Below are 21,774 nucleotides of genomic sequence, written 5' to 3'. Positions count from 1 at the left end.
GGTACCGGGAACCGAACTCACGACCTTGCGCTTGCCAGGCAGGCGCTTTGCCGCTGAGCTAAATCCCCAGCCCCTGGTCCAATTCTTTTCTATCCTGCATTTTTAAATTTTGTAATGGGAATGTTTACCCTTTGCCATTGTACGTTGGGAGTATGTAACTTTTAAAAAAATTTATGGAAGTTCACAGCTAAGAGTTTGCTTTGAATCTTAGAAGAGAATTGGACTTGGACATTTGAAAAATAAGGGAAATGTTAAGTCTTTGGAGAAAGGGTTATTGCATTTCCAGTTATACATGGAATAGTTGTATTATGCTAGATGAAATTAGAACTTGCTTTTGTCTTTATTTGAAGATTAATTATAGTTTAAAGAGATGTGTTTAGGTGTAAAGTTGACAGGAGGTTGATTGTGACTGTTCATCTTGATGTTAATTTCACTGGGCTAAGAAATGCCTAACAGAATGATATGGTATGTTCCAGAGGGTGTTTGGGTGGGTGAGGGAGTAGTGACGTTGTGTACTGTGTGTATTACCTTGTCTTTCTTCTATGACACTATTGCTTTGCTGTGCTACCTGGCTGCCATGAGCCAATAGCATAGCTGTGCCATGCCTTTTTGCCAGGAGGTTTCTGCATGGGTGCCTGCTGACAGTATACTGAAATCTCCTAAAACCATGAGATAAATTAAAGTTTTCCTTTTTTAACTTGTGTGCCTTGGCTTTTGTGTCTAGCAATGGGAAAATTGACTAATGCATTTTGCTTCTGTAAGTCTCAGAAAACTTATATTTTTTAAAAGGTTTAATTAATAATGTCTGTTCTACATTATCTAGCATTATTCCTGGCACATTGTCAGTCTTGCAATGAATGTTATTATTGTGTATAATTGCAGTGAATACGATACTATGCAACACTTGGGAGAAATGAAACATCTAGGGATTTTTTTCAGAAGGTAGAGTCAGAATTGCTCAGTGATTTGACCATTCAGATGACACCAAATATAAAAAAATTTAGTTCTAGTTCCTCCTGTGCTATTGGTTGGATGTGTCTTAATTTTAGATGTATCTTAATTTCTCCCCACAAAAATTACAGCAAAAGTGTTCATAGTAATATTTTTTCCACTAATAATATTTTTATAATGATGGTATGATCATTTGAGATGGCTAAAGAAAAAAATTTGTCTAATTGAAAAGTGGGAATCCTTTGAAGTCACTGATATCACCAGGCTTTTGCATGAGCTGTGCCATCTGTCTGGAATTGCCTTACTCATTCTGACAATCCTATTTGTTCTTTTAAACTCCCTTGAAATACTAAGGCTACTTCTGGTATAATGTGTAACATTAATACTGTTTAAAAGTCTATGTACTTATATGCATTCTCTCTTAGAATGTAAAACCTTAAAAGGCGAGTATACTTTTAGTATTTAATACACATTCTAGGGCGTGTTAAATAATTAATAAATTTTGAGTCAACAAAAGGATTATTTTTTATGAACTTCAGAATACTACAATATGCCTTAGGTTTCTAGAAGTTGAATTTCTTTTCTTTCTTTCTTTTTTTTTTTTGGTACCAGGAATCAAACTCAGCACCTTGCATTTGCCAGGCAGGTGCTGTTCCACTGAGCTATATCACCATCCCCAAAATTAAATTTCTGAAGTTCATTCAGGGATTGTTTACTTAGAACTGGAGATTAGAAAAATATGTTAACAATCGTAGGGAATAATAATAGTAGCCAAATAAATATTAGTAATAGAATGATAATGACAAGAATAAATATCACCCCACTTGACACGTTGCTTGGAAAATATAATAAAATTAAAGATGATATAAAATTATGAGACTGTAGGCAAAACTAAAAAAACAACACACTACTATTTTTCTTTTTCTCCAGAATTATTATTTAAAGAAAGGGATTATTTAAACCTTTCTCACTCTCAGGAGTAAATGAGTGTGGGAAGAATAGGTGAGGGGAAAAAAGTGACAAAATTTGGTAAGCAGAAAAACAGATGGCAAACGGAAATATTTTTTATTTTTATTTTTTTCTTGTGGTACTGGGGATCGAACTCACAACCTTGTGCTTGATAGGCAGGTGCTTATGCCACTGAGCTATACCCCCAGTCCCAGAAAATGGAAATATGTTGGTCTACAGAGGAGGTAGAATTGTAAGCAGGCAATAACAAACACTAAGAACCAATACAATTTGCTCTAAGGATTCTAAAAGAGCACCAGATACCTCTGAAAAAGGGAGGTTGTTGAGCTAAACCATGGTTGAAAGGTCAACCACATCCTAGATCATCTTCCATCACTTCAGATAGCAAATCTTTCATCCCTGTGCCAGCAAAAGATGAGCCTTATTCTCTGGAGAGAGTGAAACAGAATCTCATTAGATTAGGTGACTCAGTTACGGATGAGGTCAGAAAGCACTGTATAAACTCGGAGAGAATGGTGTAATCCCACCTCATTTCCTTCATTTTGTTCCTAGATGCTGCCAGCCAGACCTTCAAGTACCAGGCAAAATATTGAAGGATCTTTCTGCCATCTAGTTAGCTCAAGAGGAAACCCCACACATAAGGCTGACATTAGGCTTCCCCAATGAAATTGCCAAGCTAAATCTCCTTACAGTATGTTCAAAGTTGACAAAGTTCCATACTCTTTGGACTTCCAATTAGCTGTTTAGATTCATGCTCTTGAATATGAGCAGACAACCACAGATTGTGAGACTTCTGAAGAAAACCTATAAAAGAAAGAAGAGAACAAGTAAAAAAAGAAATCTTTGGGTACAGAAAGTAGGGTGGGGTGGGGGAGGTAGCTTTCTAAATTCTTCCATTTATACCCTTGGAAAAATAAGGCAAGACATTGCATCTACTTAACTACAAGGGAGGGCTCTTCTGCTGGGCAGGGTGGTACACATCTGTAATCTCAGTACTTGGGACCCTGAGGCAGGAGGATCACCATGAGTTTGAGGCCACCTGTGCTACAAAATGAGTTCAAGGCCAGCCTGACTTCAGAGTGAGATCCTGTCTCAAAAAATGTAAAAAAAAAAGAAAGCTCTTCTGTGGGAGCATTGCAAGAACAAAAAGAATTCTTAGAAATAAAATATGATCATTCAAATGAAAGACTAAGCACAAAGTATAGAACAGAAAGGTGAGGTGATTTGCAAAACAAGCAAACAAACAAACACAAACAGAGAGGGAAGAGGAAAATGGGACAGAAAGAATGTTAGAAAACACAAGTCCAGTATCTAACATAGTACTTTCAGAAAGAGAAAATAGGAAAAGAGGAAGAAATAATCCAAAATAATTTAAAAATATTAGGAGAGCAGACAGACGTGTATATTAAAATTTAAAGTGTTCACCAAGGGCTGACCACAATCAATAAAATTACTGGCCCAGGTTTGGGAAGGTTTCCCCTCCAACGACTGGTACCATAAGGAGAACCAAATAAGTCCTCTGGCAGGTTAGTAACACGTTAGTCTTGTTCTGAGTGCATTCACGTCTTTCATCCTTATTCAAATAACTAAGCTCTCATTTTGATATTTGTGACTAAACTACCACTTTGCTCCCTTGTCAGCTTAGCAAAGAACCATTTATCTTTAAAAAGAATAAGCCCAGTGTCATTTTTTGTGGAGTCTTTGAAAACTTTATTGGAGAAAAATAGCTTTTATGGATGTGGGTAGCTATATGCATTTGTTTCCCTCTAGCATAGTAATATTGTCTTTACATGAAGTCTTTAATGTGATTGAGAAAAGGAGCCATGTCTTAACTGATTTTTGTAACTTCAAAAACATAAATGATAATATAAATAATAATAATAGCATTTTTTATAATTTACCTTATGGTAGGCAAATTCTGGTATTTTATATGTATTGGTAATTTACTTAAGACAGAGAAATTATATAAAATGCATTAATAAATTACTTAAAATGCTCAAAGCCACACAGTGAGGAATTTATTGATACAAGGCCTGAATTCAGGCAATATGCAGCCCAACATACAAAATCGGCAACTATCTAACGCTACCCTCTGATAACCTCCCTATCTGATAATGGGAAAATAGCCTCAGAAGTATAGGTTATACCAGTAAGAACTTGGACTTGGACACAAACTCATGGGATGAGTGGCACATACTGAAGGCAGGACACAGTATGACAAATGAAGGAATGCAGATGGAGCCCCGTGGAAGGGCATTTACAAGCAAGCAACAGACAGTAAGGACAGCATGAATCAGCAAAAAGGAAATGTAGCAGCGGTTAATATCACGATCTGGATCCAAATTAAATTCATAGGCAGAACTGAGTCTCTAGAAGGATTCAAGAACAAGTTAAAAATCAAGTCTAGAATTTAGAAGAAAACATGCCTGGTAAGCAAATGATGTAAGCATCTCTACTTTTCAAGTATTCTGACTAATTAAAAGTATTTTTTACTTCATAAGCATTAAACTACTAGGTGTTAGATCCATAAAAAGAGAATATCATTTTAGGCCAAAGTGGCAGTCATAAATGTAAAACAGTACATTGTGCTGAAATTAATCTTGCAGCAGAAGTATCTCCAACCTTGGAAAATTTTACTTCCGAATGTTTTGTCCTGACTCTGGACTATTTCATGTCAACAGACCAGGACTTCCCAGACATAACTGTCTTGTTCTCCAGCTGATCTTTCAAGTTTTTATGGGTAGAATTTTCCAGGTAAATGAAATAAGAAAAATGTTGAGTTTTTCCATGATTTAGCCTTCTTAACACTACTCCCTTAACAGAAGACCTTACTCTCCGTTTCCTAGTCTTCTATTTTTTCCTTCTGTGTATAAAGAGGAAGTAACACATTTGCTACACATAAGTAAATGGCATCTAATATTTGTATGCTAACTTCTCAGATATTTTTATAAAGGAAATCAAATACTTCAATAAAATCTGTTGACAGAGAGTGATATATTGGACTACTTTAGAAGAACTCTGTTTCCAATGGTTAAATTATTTTCATATAGAGATGGATTTAACTTGTATTATCAGGAAATGATTCAGTTTACATCATGAAGCAGAAATCAGAATTTTACAAACCTACTTTCAAAGTAATATGGTAATGAAAAGCTTTGAGCTCATTTGTTTTATAGCACCATAATGTGTTCAGTGAAATTAAAAGTTAGTCTTGATTTGTCCTTTGATTCCATTTCAACTAGTACTTATTGAAATCATAACGTCAATCACTGAGCTGATGTTTTCCTAAATATTGTTCTGTGCAATTAGAAGTGAAGCTCCTGAGATTTATATTTATATTATATTTTTATTTACATAGTATGAGAAAAAGAATTAAACAGTGTAAATGTTGAATATTAAAATTGAATTTAAATATAAAATTAAATAAAATAGAATCTAAATTCTCATAATTTCATAATTTAAAGCTAATAAAACAGTTAAGGAAGCTAAGAAATTAAAAATGGATGTGGTTTTTGATGAAAAAGTTGCAAAACATTATTAAAGATGAGTATAAAAATGTGATGTTACAGGCATGCAAAAAATACATGTTTTGTCATAGTTAAATGACCATATAAACCTTAATGTTTTTATGGAGTATCTTAACATTAACAAGAATTTATGTTTGTATCCTTCAGATAGAATAAACACTTAGAAAACTAGCTCTGTGGTCATACTTATAAAATACATATGTCCACATATTTCTATTACTATTGAAATTAACAATAAGAAATGTTTAAGAAATCTTAACCAAGGCACTGTTTTGAAGGTTGAGAGAGACCCTGAGTTGGAGACACTTCTTTGAAAATGCTGCATACTTATATTTTATCAGTAACTGTTGCTAACTTTCTTTCACACATCCATTTTATTCTATACTACCTTTTTCATTTCTAACAGAAATTAAGTGCTTTTGAGTAAATCATTCTTTTAAGAATTCTTTGATGACCTAGATTCTCTTCATTATTTTTCATTCTGCACTTCATTTGATAGTATTTTTAAAATAGTTTTTTTAAGTCAAAATCATTTATGTAGGTTGCCATTTTGATCACATGTCAATTTCTACACTCAAGTCATGGAATTCTAGTAACTAAGATAAACATGGCATAGGTGTAGGTCACAGTCACATTAGGAAAGAAGTGGTCACTCAAAAGGGGTGATTTTAGTAGGGGAACTATTTTAACCAGTGTGGGATAATGAGGGTAAAGGGAAATCAACTAATGTTAATAAAATCTTAAGGACCTGCACAAACCACTGATTGGGTTAAAGGAACAAGCTATGGGAGCAGTTCATGAAAACTAGCAAGATGAATAACTGCAGAAGGTCCTGCGACAGGGTTTTGGTCATTGATAGATGAATACAGTCATTGCCAATCTACATCCCCAAAGTCTTACATTTCTAACCACCCACCCTCCAATGCTTTGGCATTATCTTTCATGGCCTGATCTCAAGTCGAAACTCAGAGCCAAGGAACCTGGCTATGTAGTCTGTAGACGGAGCATGGTGGCAAAGACTGGAAAGTGGGTCTGCCAGAATTAAAAATATACAGCATATCATACTAGTCTAATAATCAAGTAAAAGAGAGAAAAATTGATTCTTTTGTAAAAATTGACATGATAAATAATTCAGGGTTCTATGACACTTATGGAGGGGACTTTGGACCACCCAGAAGAATGGCACATTCGTTTCATTTTGGCACAGTAATACATACCACTTCTAGGATCTGTCTGAAAAATTAAATTGGCAGAAATATAAAGCGGTATGTTTTGAGGCATCTATTACCATTAACTGTAATAGAAAGAGAAGGGAAGCAATCCAAATATACGTTAATAAGAACTGTTTTGAATGAATTATGGTGCATCCATATGAGGGTATTATTTAAGTATAACAATGAATAATAAGTATCTCTGTATACTTAAGTAAAACAATTTCCAGGATATAGCAAGTAAGAAAGACAAGGTATAAATTTACTTTATTTTAAAACTATGATTGTATAGCGTATTATAAACATTTGCTTACAGTACAAAATAGTGTTAATAAAAGGAGAAACTAAAAACTAATTAAAAATGAGAGGAAGAAAGTAAAGTGGTGGAAGGATAGGGATAGAAATAGTTGTAGAGAAGAAAGAGCTCTGAATTACAAATAAACTGCTTTGTTTCCTACTATTCCATTCTAGCATGGGAAGAGAATTATTGAAAAATCCATGTGAAAAATTAAATTTTCTTGCTCATGGTATTACTGTTAGATTTTATTATGTAAAAGTGGAAAAATCATATATTATTGAGATCTATTGATAAGAATTAGGTAAATTAAAACATGACATTTTTGATATTCAAAAAATTTTGAAAGAATTTTTCATATTTTTTTTGCACCAGGAATCAAACTCAGCACCTTGAGCTTGCCAGTCAGGCACCTGTGCCACTGAGCCATATCTCCAGTCCATCGTTCATAATTTTTCTGAAAATTGGAGCAATTTAATATGAAGCTAATATTAGTTGTTCTTTCATTAAAGAGTGCCCTGGCTCGAGGAAACTTCAAATGTGAAAACTGAATCAAAAACTCTTCTTTTCCTGTTATATTCTAATATACTTTTGGATATTGTTATTATTATACAACAATAATAAAGATCTTCCCTTTAAAAAATTTTTAGAGGTACACGATTCCAAATTTTTGGAGGTGTAGTTTACGTTTATATACATTTTGATTCAAAACACAAATGTTTTACTGTTTAGAAGCATCAAATTGCAGCAAATCAGGATGCATTTTATGCTTATGCCAATTGCATGTGGGGTGCTTTTAAAGTAGCTAAGTACAGATTCTAGTTATAAGTATGGTTTAACTAGAGTAGGAATATAGATAATACTCTTGATTCTTCCTTCGAGAGATATGGGGAATGTATCCTTTAGAAGAATAAGGAAGAGAGCAATCCATTACTTTCTTAGTGGACGGAAGAAAAAACTCAAAATAAGCAAAAGATGTGTGATTCTTTTGGCTGTAAATCATATTTCTAAACTTCACACACATGAAACTAAAATTTGAAAAATATTAACTTGAAAAGTGACAAATCACAGTTTTCTCATTTGCTTTGAAGCCTGTGCAGATGGATTTAAGACGTGATTTCAGTCTATACCAATGTTTCTCAAATTGCATGTCACAACCTATTGTGAAGGCCTGAAATTTAATGGACAATGACTAATATGTTTAAATGAAATAGAGTACCCAGAATAGAAAATATCAGACTGCATTCCTTTTAGAAAGGGTAAATATTAGATTATGAAACTTGTTTTCATTACATATATATGAATATGGACTATTTTGGAATATAAAATATATTTATCACTATAAATCATGTCTAAAATATTTTTAAACAGGGTCTTTCTTTACCTACTAGTATCAATATCAATTTTAGAAAATTTCAGTCTAAAAATGGCCATTTGATGTCTCTGTGGAACATCCAGTGAATATTTAAAGGAAATAATGTATAAGATGACTAAAAATGAAGTTGTTACATTGACTTTCATCAATATTCTAGCTTAAAATGAATGTGTTTTGCTTTTGATCTGTAGTCATTGAGGAGCTGGGGTGTACTTCAATGGTACAGCACTTGTCTAGCATCCATGAGGCCCTGGGTTTGATCAACAACAACAACAACAACAGCAACAACACACACACAGATACACACACATATGCACACACACACACACACACACAAATTTTCAGTTTGTATAGCAATTAAATAATCAACTATTTTTAAAAAATTAGATTGTATAAATACTTCTGCAAAATTTCACTTTGTATCAGTAATTTTTCATTGGCTACTAGGTGAAATTATCCTTTGAGAATAGAAGACATAAGCTATGCAAATAATGCAGAATAACATTTTGCGTAAGGTGTATGTTGTTTATTTCAGGTCCTTGAAATAAAATTTAAATGCTTAAAAAAATTAAATGCTTTTCTATACAAAGGAAAGCATCTATCTTACATTTAAATCTTCCCACTTTGCAACCGTTTCTAACAGAATGCCAGTTTAAGATACACTGGAATAGTGAGTGCTCTTGAGTTTTGAACATGAATGCATGACTTACACTGTAGCATTCTTCCTAAAAACGTCCTAGAGGTCCAAGAATCATTTCAGTGTGACATGTGTTTGAATATATTTTGCATAAGTTATTAATTAACTTCTAGATATATCAGCAACAGACTCTTAGCTGAAACTTGCTTTTGTTTGGTTCATGAAAATTATACAAGTCCCATCATTAGATTTTTCTTTTGCTTTTATTACTTGTCCATAGAATTTTAAACTTTGTCAAAGAGCAGAGCAATAGTTTCTGTAGCCTATCTTTATTTTTATAATCTTCTGTCTTTTACACTGTGAATTTAATTCACTCTAATTTCAAAAACTTTGGTCCTACCTATCTCAGTGCATCTCAGAAAGACACAGGACCTCAGGGTAGGAAACATTCCGTCCTTTCAGTGTATATTTTCCTGTGTGTGAAGCGTATGTGAACTGATCTTCCTGAGTTGAAATACATTTGAAATTACATTTGTAAAGAAGCAGGCTTATGTTCTAGAATTAAAAGCATTTAAATTCAGGTTTTGCTCACAGACATGAGAATATTTTTAAACTTTATTTGGTACAAAATAGAATATGTGTTAGAAAAATGTTCCTCACTTTAGACAGCTGACTCTAACATCTCTTTGGTGTTTTAACATTGGTATTCATTTTGCCCTTAAAAACAAGAAGGAAAACAATTAACTGTATACCCCCTATCTTCATTACCAATCCTGCACCTAATGTCCCAAAGGCATTTGTAGGAGATTAGCAAATTAATTAGAAAAGCTGATTGGAAATGTGTTATCAATGTGTGAGTGGTACAGTGTACTATAGTCTGTTCTTACGTGTTTTAACTCTCTTTAATATTTTATCAAAAGGAAGTAGAAAGTAATGTAAGATTATTTTGTTTTAGAATCTTTTGCCTTGGCCACCTCAACTTGGAATACATAGAGGCAATTATGTATTCTGATTATCCATGAAAAAGTCCTGATAATATCAGCTAAAATATTCTCAAAGGGTTTTCAAATGGTCTTTGTTTTATAATTCTTGAAAATTTTAACTGATACATAAAACATGTACATTTTAATGGGATATCATGCAATGTCTGATACATTTTTACGAGTGATTTCAAATGTTTACTTTTCTCAATAGCTTAGTTCCTCATTGCACTTTATCAATATTGGAAAATGATGTCACTTTTCACTTTCTCTCAAAAATAAGGCCTTCCAAGCTTTTCCACCTGTCATTCTCTGTTTTTTCCTAGTAACTCTGACTCTTTAATAACCTTCTTGATCTTTCCTATAAATTTGGAAAAATGAGACCCTATTTCTAATACTAGCTGCTTAGTCCTTGGATGGGAGCCATTTTCTTCTTTGACACTTGGCACAGGAGGAATTTTTCTTCACTTGCTTCCTAGCATTTTTTTTTTTTTTTTGGTTTTTCTCCGGCACCAGGAACTGAACTCATGACCTTGCGCTTACCAGGCAGGCGCTTTGCCGCTGAGCTAAATCCCCAGCCCCACTTCCTAGTATCTTGACGCTCTTTTGTACTGACACCTGCCTTTTAGTCCAGACGAGCAAAGGTCTAACTGATTTGAAAAGAAAATCACCAGTGTAATTTTGAAAGTGTCTCTGGCTACAATATATGTCTCTTCAATTATTAATTGTTAAACTGAGGAAATAATCTCAAGATATGTCAAGAAAATCTACTGGACCCACAGTCTGACGGACTTAGGCTAACACTCCATTAGTTACCTGAGGTCTATTGATGAGACCCTGATCTGGGTGATAGACCAAAGTGACACCTTGAGTTTACTGGGATTCGTGGCAGTTCAGAGCCAATGTCCATAAGCACCACAAAAAATCTAATGATTTCCTTCTTCTAATGTACCTTGGTGAAAGGTGGTCAGTCCATTTGAGGAAGGTCTGGAGAAGACTGTAAATTTTCATCAGTGTTACAAGGCTCTGTTCTCAAGCGATCTATGCTTTCCCTTATTCCAGGGATTCTGGGTTTGTAAATTGGCTCAAGCATAGGAACTGAATGAGAGGTCATGAATCTATTTTGGTGATTTAAGTTAGACTTCTGTACACTTATAACTTCTTTTGTTTATATAGGCCAAATAAAGATTTAATAGATTATACATCTACTTGACTTCTAGGGACATCCTGATCATTTAGCCAGTGTCACAGGGCTCTGTGGATCAGGCACTCCTTATTATTGGTTTGACTCTGCTGCCCATTCTGCAAACATACCCATCAATCTTTGATGATTAAGTCCTGTCACTTGGCCTTTTCCTTCTACCCTAATATTGAATTGTCACATTGCAGTTAAGGATCACAATTTGATGACAACAGTTCCCTCACTGCAGTTCCTTTTAAGATATATTTTATTAGTACAGCTTTGCAGTACATAATAATTACATTTCTTGTGAGCAGTTGTCACATGTTCATAGCATGTCTTATGATTTTCATCCCCTTCCCCTGCTTTACCTCCCCCTTCCTTCATCTGATCCCCTCCCATTTTGAAAGATCAGTCTCCCTACTTCCTATTACTTATCTTTTATTTTGCTCTTTATTAGTACTTTGGGTTTTCATGTAAGAGAAGCCATATGATATTTAAGCTTGTGTGTCTGCTTTATTTTATTCAACTTTATGGTCTGAGGGTGCATCCATTCCTACAAATGACTAAATTTTATCCTTCTTTATAGCAGAGTAGTACCCTGTTGTGTGTAAATACCAAATTTTCTCTATCCATCCATCTGTTGTTGGAAAATTAGGCTGCTTCCAAGATTTAGCTATTAGGAATTGTGTTATTATAAACATGGGTATGCTGTAACATAGTGTCTTTAACTCTTTTAGGAAGATACTTAAAAGGGGAATAGCCGGGTCAATGGAATTTTAAGTTTTAGTTTTTTGAGGAATCTCTATACTGATTTCTACAGTAGTTCTACTGGTTTACATTTCCACTAATACTAGGGTCCATTTTCCTTCTTGCCTCTCCAACATTTATTATTATTATTATTTTTTGATGGTAGCCATTCTTCCTGTCATAAAATAGAATCTCAGTTTTGCTGTATTAGTATTTATTTAGTGAATATTTCTTCATGTATTTATTGGCCATTTGTACTTCTAGAAGTGTCTATGCATTTCTCTTGCTCGTTTTTGATTGTATTTTTTATTTGGGAGGGTCTCTTTTTGAATTCTTTACATATTCTAGGTATTAGTCCTCTGTCTAAGGAATAGCTGGCAAAATTGTTTTCTCTATTACATAGGTTATCTTCTCAATCTGTTGGTTGTTTCTTTTGCGGTTCAGAAGCTTTTTAATTTGATATGATACTACTGTTGATTCTTAGTACTATTTCTGTGTAACCATGATTTTGTTCATAAAGTCCCTGCCTATGCCTGTGACTTCAAGAGTTTTCCATTTTATATTCCAGCAGATTAAGTATTCAATTTTGACATTTAGATATTTGATCCAGTTTGGTTTTAGTGTAGTATGTGGTAAGAGATATGGGTCTGGATTCAGTCTTCTGCACGTCGATAGCCAGTTTTCCAAGCACCGTTTATTAAACACACTTTCTTTGCACCAGTGTATGTTTTGGCTGCTTTGTCGAAGAGCAAACAGTTGAATGTTCTTAAGGTTGTTTCTGCATCCTCTCTTCTGTTCCAGTGATCTACATGTCTGTTTTTATGCCAGTACCATGTTGTTTTTTCATCCTCGTAGCTTTGTAATATAATGTCAAATCCATCATTGTGATGCTTCCCACTTTGCTCCTGTTACCAAGAATTGCTTCTACTATTCTGGGTCTCTTCTGTGTCTATGTGAACTTTAGCATTGTTTTCTCCAATTCTGTGCAAATTACTGTTGGTATTTTGATTGGGATTGCATTAGAAGTATACATCATTTTGGAAGTATATCCATTTTAACAATATTTGTTCTGCCAACCCAGGAACAGGGGTTATCTTTTCATTTTCCAAAGCCCTCCTCTTTAATCTCCTTTTGTAGAGCACCCAGTTTTTACTGTAGATGTCTTTTAATTGCTTGGTTATGTTAATTCCTAAGTATCTAATTTTTCTTTGTGCTATTGCAAATGATTTTTTTTCTAATTTTTTCCTCATTGAGTTCATTGTTGTTGTACAGTAATGCTATTGATTTTTGAGTATTGATTTTATATCCTGCTACATTGCTGTATTTGGTCATTAATTTTAGAGATCTTTTGGCGCAATTCTTTGGGTCTTCAATGTAGAGGATCATGGTGCTTTAAATGACAATTTCACTTCATCCTTTCCTATACATATCCCTTTTATTTCTTTTTGTTGCCTAATTGTTCTTGCTAATACTTAACTGTGCTGAGCAGGAGTGGTGATGGTGGACATTCTTGTCTTGTTTTTTATTTTAAAGGGAAATATGTCAGGTTTTCACCATTTAAAATGACATTGGCTATAAGTTTGTCATAAATAGCTTTCATCAAGCTGAGGTAAGGTCCTTCTATTACTTTTTTGAGTGTTTTGTCATGAATGGATGTCAGATTTGTCAGAGGCTTTTTCTGTGTCTGTTGAGATGATCGTCTGACTTTTGCCCTTGCTTCTGTTTCTGTGATGGATTTCATTCATTAATTTGTACATATTACACCATCTTTGCATCTCTGGGATGAAGCTTACTTGGTCATGATGTGTATTTTTGATGATTTGTTGAATTCTGTTAGTTAATATCTTACTGAGCACTTTTGTCTTTATATTTATTGGAGATTGGCTTATAGTTTTCTGTTTTGGTTGGATCCTTGTCTCATTTTGGGTAATGCTAACTTCTAGCAGTACTTTTGGAGTACTCATTCTGTTTTCATTTTATTAAAGAGCTTGAGGAGTATTGGTGTTAGGTCTTCCATGCAATTTTTGTAGAATTCAGCAGTGAACCCATCCATACCTGTGCTTTTCTTAGTCGGTAGGGGTTTTTATTTATTATTTTTTCAATTTCTTAGCCTGTTACTGAATTATTCAGGGCTTTTAAATCTTCCTCTGTTCAGTTGTAGTAATGCATTTATATCTAGGAATCTATCATCTGTGCCATGTGTATCTAGGAATTCTCCCGTTTCTTGACATACAGGTTTGAGAAATAATTGCTAATAATCTTCTGTATTACTGGCAATGCCCAGTGTGAATTCACTTTAAATTTCTAATTCTATTGATTTGAGTCTTTGCTTTTTGGGTAAGATTCACTAAGCATTTATCTATTTTATTTGTTCTTTTGAACAACTTGGTCTTTGTATTAGTTTTTCTAGTCTCAATTTCATTGTTTTTTTTTCTCTGTTCCTTATGTTTTCTTTCCTTGTACTGGCTTTGGGTTTGGATTATTTTTTCAATTATTTTTCTAGGATCTTGTGGATTGGTAAGTTATTTATTTGGGCTTGCTGTAGTTTTGTGGTGTAGCCATTTATAGCTATAATCTTCTGTCACACTACTGTTTTCTTTTAATTGTGTCCCATATATTCTGGCATATTGTACTGACATTATTGTTTAGTTTTCAGAACTGTCCCATTTCTTCTCTGACTCAGTTATTATTCAATCCTGAGAATTCTTTTGGAGTACAGGTTTGGTGGTCATGAATTTCTTTAGGTGCTCTTTATCATGGAAATATCATGTTTTTTCATCAGTTTTGAAAGATAGTTTTACAATATATATCAGGCTTTATGTCTTCTTTTAGGGCTTGAAGTACTGTAATATAAGCTTTTTTGGACTTTAAAGATTGTGTTGAGAATTCTGCTATAATTCTAACAGGTTTACCTTAATACATGATTTGTTGCTTTTCTCTACCAGCTTTTAAGCTTCTGTTCTTGTTTTGGACTTCTGTTTTGCTGTGTATATGTGTCATGGAGGGATTTCTTTTCTGACTGTAGCTCTTCAGCGTTCTATAGCTTCACTTGTTGGTATGGTAAAAATTTCTCCCATATTTGGAGATGTTTCTGCTGTTATTTCAGTAAATATGTTTTTTATGCCATTTGTGTCTTATGATTTTTCACTAATTTCAATTAATGCTTGGCTGGTCTTCTTTTTGTTACCTAGCAACTGTTGGGTACTTTTTTCAGGTTCTCTTGTTGCTTTCAAGGTATCTCTCATTAAGTTGTACTGACACCAGCCCTGTTGTCTAGTTGTTACACTCTGGTCTCATGTTGACCAGTTTTTCTGCCTATTTTTTAGACAGAATTTTTAATATGAATTTTATTTCATACTTTTTTGTTACTCTAATATTTTTTCTGTGCTGAATATTCATGTTCTGTATTATTTTATTTAGCTCAACTAGATTTTTATTGGTGTCTTCTGCAGATTTGCTGATAATTTCATTTACTAGGCCCATTATCTGTCTAGTTATACCTTCTTTGAGCTTGTCAAGTGTGATTTGTTTGTTATTTCCTCTATAATCACTTTGAATAATTTGGCTGTGTGGCTTTTGATTTACTCCCCTTCAGTGGTCTATGGATCAGCTTTTGGGGTGTTGACAGGTTGTCGAGGCATTTTGATGCCTGTGTGCTCATGTTTCTATGTTTTTGTTTGTTTTATGCTGAGGCTTGTGAGTTGACTATAGTGGAAAGCTTTGGACCTAGTTCAGAAATTTTCTAGATAATGCTTGCTTTGCAGTGATGCCCTGTTATGGGACTAACTATTGGTTTGTCTCTGTCCCAGGATCCAGCCACCTCCATTTATTTTGGGGGAGATCCATAGCATATTTGGCCCATTACATAATTCTCCATCCATTACCCCAGACTGGGAATGGGCTGTGGTATCCAGAAAAAGAACAGTTAACAGCAACAACTCTATCACCTTGGCTCTGGTAATAAAATCACCAATAATAGTGTAAAAAACAAACTTGGTATGGACATATCCTACAAATTAATCATATACCACCCTTAGCCATTGTAAAGAGATCTATAACTGTAGCATAATCACTAAGTCAAATCAAATATTGACCTACTGCAAATATCTACTAGTTGGAACAACTCTACCTCCACTAACAACAGAACACTAATAGAATAGAGTTAGATAGATATCTAAAGATTCAGAACTCTAATAGCTATACTAGTAAAAGTAGAAGGGATGGGAAACTGGAGAATAGAAAAAGTTAAAATTTGAAAAATCAATCAATGGAAGATGAGAGGAAGGAGAGAAAAGTGATGTAGGGGATTGTTTTGAGTAATGAAAGGAGATTAACAGTATTCAAAAATATTCATAGAGAAGAAAAAGAAGAAGAAAAGAAAAGCAGCAAAATATGGAAAATTTTGAAAGATATGGAGAAAAAAGGTTAAAAGGCTTAATAAAAAAGAGGGGGAAAACAGGAGAAAAGCCCTACCTCCAAAACCCAATGATCCAAGAGAGAAATAATAAGAAATTTAAAAATTTAAAAAAAGATTGAGTCAAAACAATTCTTCTGCATTTTTCAACAAGCGGTTTCTTTCCAGGATCTGCTGTCTTGGAATCCATCAAATCAGGATTTTCTCCACCTAACTTCAGGGACTATTGGTTTGTGAGGTGCTTTCCTTGCACCAGAGGCCCCCATGTCCCCTGTGCAGACTGTGGTAATGACTCTGGTGATCATCCCAACCGAGGCGTATCCTTGCTCTCATTGAAAAAAGCAGTCAGCTCTCTGATCTGTGCTGAGTGTAGGCCGTGGGGAAAGGGGTTCAAGACCTTTGGGCTTAAGGTCAGCACAGGCTGGGCTGGCTTCTCACTACAGGGTTCTGGGCCTGTGTTCTTCCTGTCCTGAGATTAAAATTCTCAGGCATTCTATATTTAACCCGCACGTTCTCCATGGCAGTGTTCCATGGATGTTTCCCTCAACTCATTTTGGAAGGGACACTGAATCCCTGAAGCTGCTGCCATGTCTGTACTTTTTCTCCCTGGGTTCCCTGGTCCTCCAGGCTCACCGTTTTTCTCCTTAGGAGCCCTATCCTCATTTAGGATCAGATCAGTTGGTTAGTCCATACCTCTGCTGCCCTGTGCCACGGTGAAGCAAAATATAGAGACAGTGTGGAGTTGGTGGATTGTTGCAGCCAGGCAGTGGCTTGCTACAGTCTCTTCTTCCATCCCTGGGCATTGGCCTTACCCACGACCATGTCAATCAATTGATTCGCACTTTTCTTATCCCATACAAAGAGAAATAAAATGCAGAGCTGGCTAGGAATAAGAAAGTGGCCACTGGCACAGCATGTGATCCAATCTGTAGGTACAGAGTTGATCAGGAACTAATGGCATAGCTCCATCTGGTTCTCAGGGGGTACAGATCTATCCAATCTCATCCACAGGGCTCTCATTGAAATTCCTGACCTACAGAAAGAGACAATAATGTTTCTCAAGTATGCTGGAGTTCCTCTCACAAATTTATTTCTCAAGGTGGTGATAAAAGATATGGGTGAGAAGAAGGATTTACATGATAAATCTAGGCTAACATCTCAGGCTCACTAAGCCTTTGGTCACTGTGGTGGTTAGAGTGGAATGTCCACCTGATGAGCTTTATGATCCACCCAGAGGGTAGATGGAGCACACTTCTCAATGTGTCTGGATAGGTCATGGATATGTGGCCTTGGGGCCTGTGTTTGGTGCATTTCCCTTCCTCTCTGGCAGTATTGCCCACTCTGCTTCCCAGCTAGCATTAACTGAGTATCTTTGTTTTACGGCCTCATGCTATTGATGTTTTTGCCTTGGAACCAGCCCCCTGCGGAAAATCCTCTGAGCTGTGAGCCAAATTAAAACTTTCCTCCTTTAAATTATGGATGTTGGTTATTTTGTCTCACCAATGAAAAAACTGATTAATTACTTTCCTCAGTAGTGTATTCAAGCATTACAACTTATCTTAGTTTATCTTTTGGCCTATGTTTCAGACAACCAACCAAACAGTGGAAGGCCTTTCTAATCACCTGAGGTATAACATTAAATCTCCAATCTCTGTCAGGTGGTGTGCAACAGCAAATCCCACCTAAGCTAACTCTATTCCTTCTGCCATTTATCCACACTCTTACTAGCTATTTCCACATATGTTCTGTGGACTTGTATATGATAATTTGAAAAATCTTGAAGTTATTTTGGAGAATAGCTCTGCTCTTCATAGGTAATGCTTCATATCTCACCTTTGGGGACCTACTGGGATTTAAATCTCTTTATAGTTGTAGAAGCAAAGAGGATGGTAGGTGTTCTTGAGAATTAGTAGCATCTTGAAAGACAAAACCTGTATCTTTTCCCCATTTCTTTGATTATATCAGTAGATTGCTCTACTGGGTATTTTTTTTTTAAAGAGAAAAGAAAACAAAATAACAACACCAAAGATAAAAACAAAACAACATAAAAGCGATACAGAATTTCTTTTCTTTATGATACAGAATTTCAAAACAAGATAATAGGAAATTAACAATGGTTGTTGTATTACATATTGTTATCTTCTAAGAAGTTGCTCGGATTGTAGATGTAAGAATGTGAGAATACACAATTGATCAAACAATTAAAGAGAATAAAAATTAATAAAAAACATTAGAAACAATACAGAGTTTCACTAATCAAGATGGTAGGAATTCAGCAATGGTTGTTATAGTGCACATTTTTGTCCTCAAATTAATTATTCAGATATAAGCATCCAAAATTGGTCAAGAAAAGATTTAAGCATTAACTGTTCCTTTCAATAAACCAATACACATCAGCAGTTCAATTATCCCAGCTATCCTTGTATATATATATATTTTTTTTTTTCCCCTTTCCTTCTTTCTTTTCTCCTTTCCCTCATCCCAGAAAGAATGGCCATCATCAAGAAGTCAGCCAGTAACAAATGCTGGAGGGGCTGTGGGGAAAAAGGAATCCTTTTCCGCTGTTGGTGGGAGTGTAGACTGGTTCAACCACTATAGAAATCAGTGTGATGATTTCTCAGAAAACTAGAATTAGCGGTCCTATTCAACCCAGTAATTGCCCTTCTAGGTATTTTTCCAGAAGAGCTAAAATCATCATATCACAGCGATGTGTGTGCACCTATGTTTAGAGCACCACAATTTGTCATAGCTAAATCTTGGAAATAACCCAAGTGCCCATCAGCTGAGGAATGGATAAAAAAAGATGTGGTATTTTTATACAGTGGGGTATTACTCAGCTATAAAAAAGATAAACTTGGGGCTTTTATAGGTAAATGGATGCAACTATAGACCATACCCATAAGTGAAATAAATCAGACCTACATATGTAAATATTATATTATCTCCCTAGCATAAGAATCTGAAAGAATAAATAAAACCCAAAAGGTTTTATTCTGTGAAAGAAAAAATTGCTCCATTGTGTTTTGACTTTGACATTTTCCATTATATTCTCCTTCTCCAGGTTAATGATCTCATAGTCTAGGTATGAAAACACTGCAAAGTAATTGTGTATCATTTTAAAAAATACATGTAGTTTGACAATATCTCTTCTCAAGTTTGTAACAATGGCCTTTTTTCCTTTATTCTGTTCTTGGTCTTAAATGGATAGTGATTTTTTTCTTTCCTGGATTCTCATGATTCTTAATTTCAGTGCTATGCATTATTACATTTAGTCGAAGAAAGAATGTTATGTTCCCAATGCCTAATCCACCACAGTAGTTGGTGGACAGAAAAAAGTGCTGGGGTCCTCCATTCTTCTTCAGCATTCTCTTTAGCTTTCAAAGAAGAAAAGCAATTTGACCTCTCTTTAAATAATAATATGCTATAATTAGACTTACACATAGCTTCATTCCACTTTATCTTTTCAAGCACAACTTTCCTGTTGTGCTCAGTGTTCATTTTTAAGTGAGTTTCTACATAGGTGTTTACAACCAGATAAAAGTCAGAAGTAGTTTATATTTCATCTCATTCAGTATTTCATGTGCTGTCTATTCCTACCTGGTCAAACTGATTATACTAAATGCTTTACTCTTTATTTTATTGAGTACTAAATTAGTGAATGCATTGTTTTGAACATGTGTTACAATGTTCAGCAGACATAGAATTTGCCCAACTGTTCTAAATTGTTAGAATTCATCTGGAAACTGAATGAAGGTTTAATGCACATGATCATGATTTACCATCTATTCTGAATAACATGCATTATGCTAAAACAAAATTATTAGAGTTGTCATTTATCTAATAATTGCCTACTAATTGCTTTCAAGCGATTAGATCAATTTTCAATGGCAGTGGAATTATTTCACCCCTCCACAGCTTTAGTGGTGTTAATATTAAGGAGTTTCATATTTTCCTTGTATAGTTTAAAATGTGATCCGGTTGATGAGAAGTCCGTATTAGGGATAAAGGTGCTCATTTCTAAATTGACCATTTATGTTCTGTCTTTCATCTCATTAACAAATGATGCCAATAGGAATGACTGACTACCATCAATATCATGGAAAATCAAATAACATTCCTTTTTTGCATATGTGATCAAATTTGTTTTATTTATTTATTTTTTTGAGACAGGGTCTTGCTATGTAGTTCATGCTGTCCTTGAACTCATAGCAATCCTCCTGCCTCAGCCTTACGAGTGTTGGGATTACAGGCATGTGCAACATACCAGGTTCAAATTTATTTTAGTATCCTTTGTAAACCAACACTTGATAATCAGAATACTCACATACAAATAGATTTTAATGATTAAATTAAACATGTAAATATTAGATCATGCTAAACTTCTTTTCTGAAATTAATAGAATACATGTATTTGTATTTAATCTTTTTAATTCTTCCCATTCTGCAGAGAAATGATGAAGAAGCAGTTGTGGATAGAGGTGGGACTCGTTCTATTCTCAAAACACATTTTGAGAAGGAAGATTTAGAAGGTAAGATTTTTTTCTTGGGATAGCTATTGGTGTTCTTTCCAAAAGTATTTTAAAGAGAAATGTGAAGTTCTGTCATAGATAATTGCTCAAGTAAATATCAACGTAACGGTGATGCATTTTGAGCTAGTAAATATAATTGTTCTGCTGCAGGGTGGAATGCCAGCACATACACTGGCATTGGTGAGACACTTTCATTCATTCAACAAACATTTGCTGAATCCACAGTGTATTCCAAGCACTTTGCTGTTATGCCAATCTTTAGATAGTCCTTGCTTTGAAGAGTTATCAGTTGGAGGATGAAAAGAAAAAATGACAGATAAGCATAAGAGGTAGTGGTGTATATAGTGTGAGAATCTAACTCAGCCTGTTATCAGAATAGGCTGTCATTAACAGTGAAGAGTAATTGCTATTCTAGTTTTCCTTAGCTATGTATAAGGGAGAGAAAGATAATATTTATGTATGTTCTCTTCAATAGGAATAAAGGCAGATATTTCAGTGGGGCAGATAGTATGGTCTAACAGATGTTTTATTTCTTTTCCCGGTACTGGGAATCGAACACAGGACCTTGCGCTTGCCAGGCAGGCGCTGTGCCGCTAAGCTATAGCCCCAGCCCTCAAATAGTATGACCTAGAGGTTATGACTCTGACAACAGACTGCTCTGGGTTCAAATACCAGTACTGGCCCTTGGTTGCTGTGAACATTTCAGCTCATCTAGTAACTTCACTGCAGTTAAGTTCTCTTTTTTATGTAATTTTTTTTATTTTAAAGAAAATAATACAAAAAAACAGCAAAATATAGACAAAACAAAGCAAGAACATTAAAAATAATATGGCGTTTCAAACCAAATGATTGGGATTAACAGTGGCTGCCATATTACATATTGTTATCTTCAACAGAGTTGCTCAGATTACCAGATGTAAGAATAGAAGATTGATCAAAAGATTAAAAGGAATAAA

At 34.7% G+C, this 21,774-nt stretch overlaps 1 protein-coding gene across 3 annotated transcripts in view; it reads left to right on the top strand.

Moving 5' to 3' along the window:
- The window catches only part of Slc4a10 (solute carrier family 4, sodium bicarbonate transporter, member 10), a 280,912-nt gene that overhangs the window by 93,615 nt on the left and 165,523 nt on the right, over positions 1 to 21,774 (top strand). For all 3 annotated transcript variants that reach the window (XM_005393324.2, XM_005393329.2, XM_005393323.2), the window contains exon 2: positions 20,737 to 20,818. In XM_005393324.2, the coding sequence (XP_005393381.1) occupies positions 20,737 to 20,818 (82 nt within the window). The remainder of the gene's footprint in view (positions 1 to 20,736; positions 20,819 to 21,774) is intronic.

This window comes from Chinchilla lanigera, unplaced genomic scaffold (assembly GCF_000276665.1).
Source record: "Chinchilla lanigera isolate Chin_1 unplaced genomic scaffold, ChiLan1.0 scaffold00048, whole genome shotgun sequence".
Classification (NCBI taxonomy): domain Eukaryota; kingdom Metazoa; phylum Chordata; class Mammalia; order Rodentia; family Chinchillidae; genus Chinchilla; species Chinchilla lanigera.
This window is presented reverse-complemented; position numbering and strand designations above follow the sequence as displayed.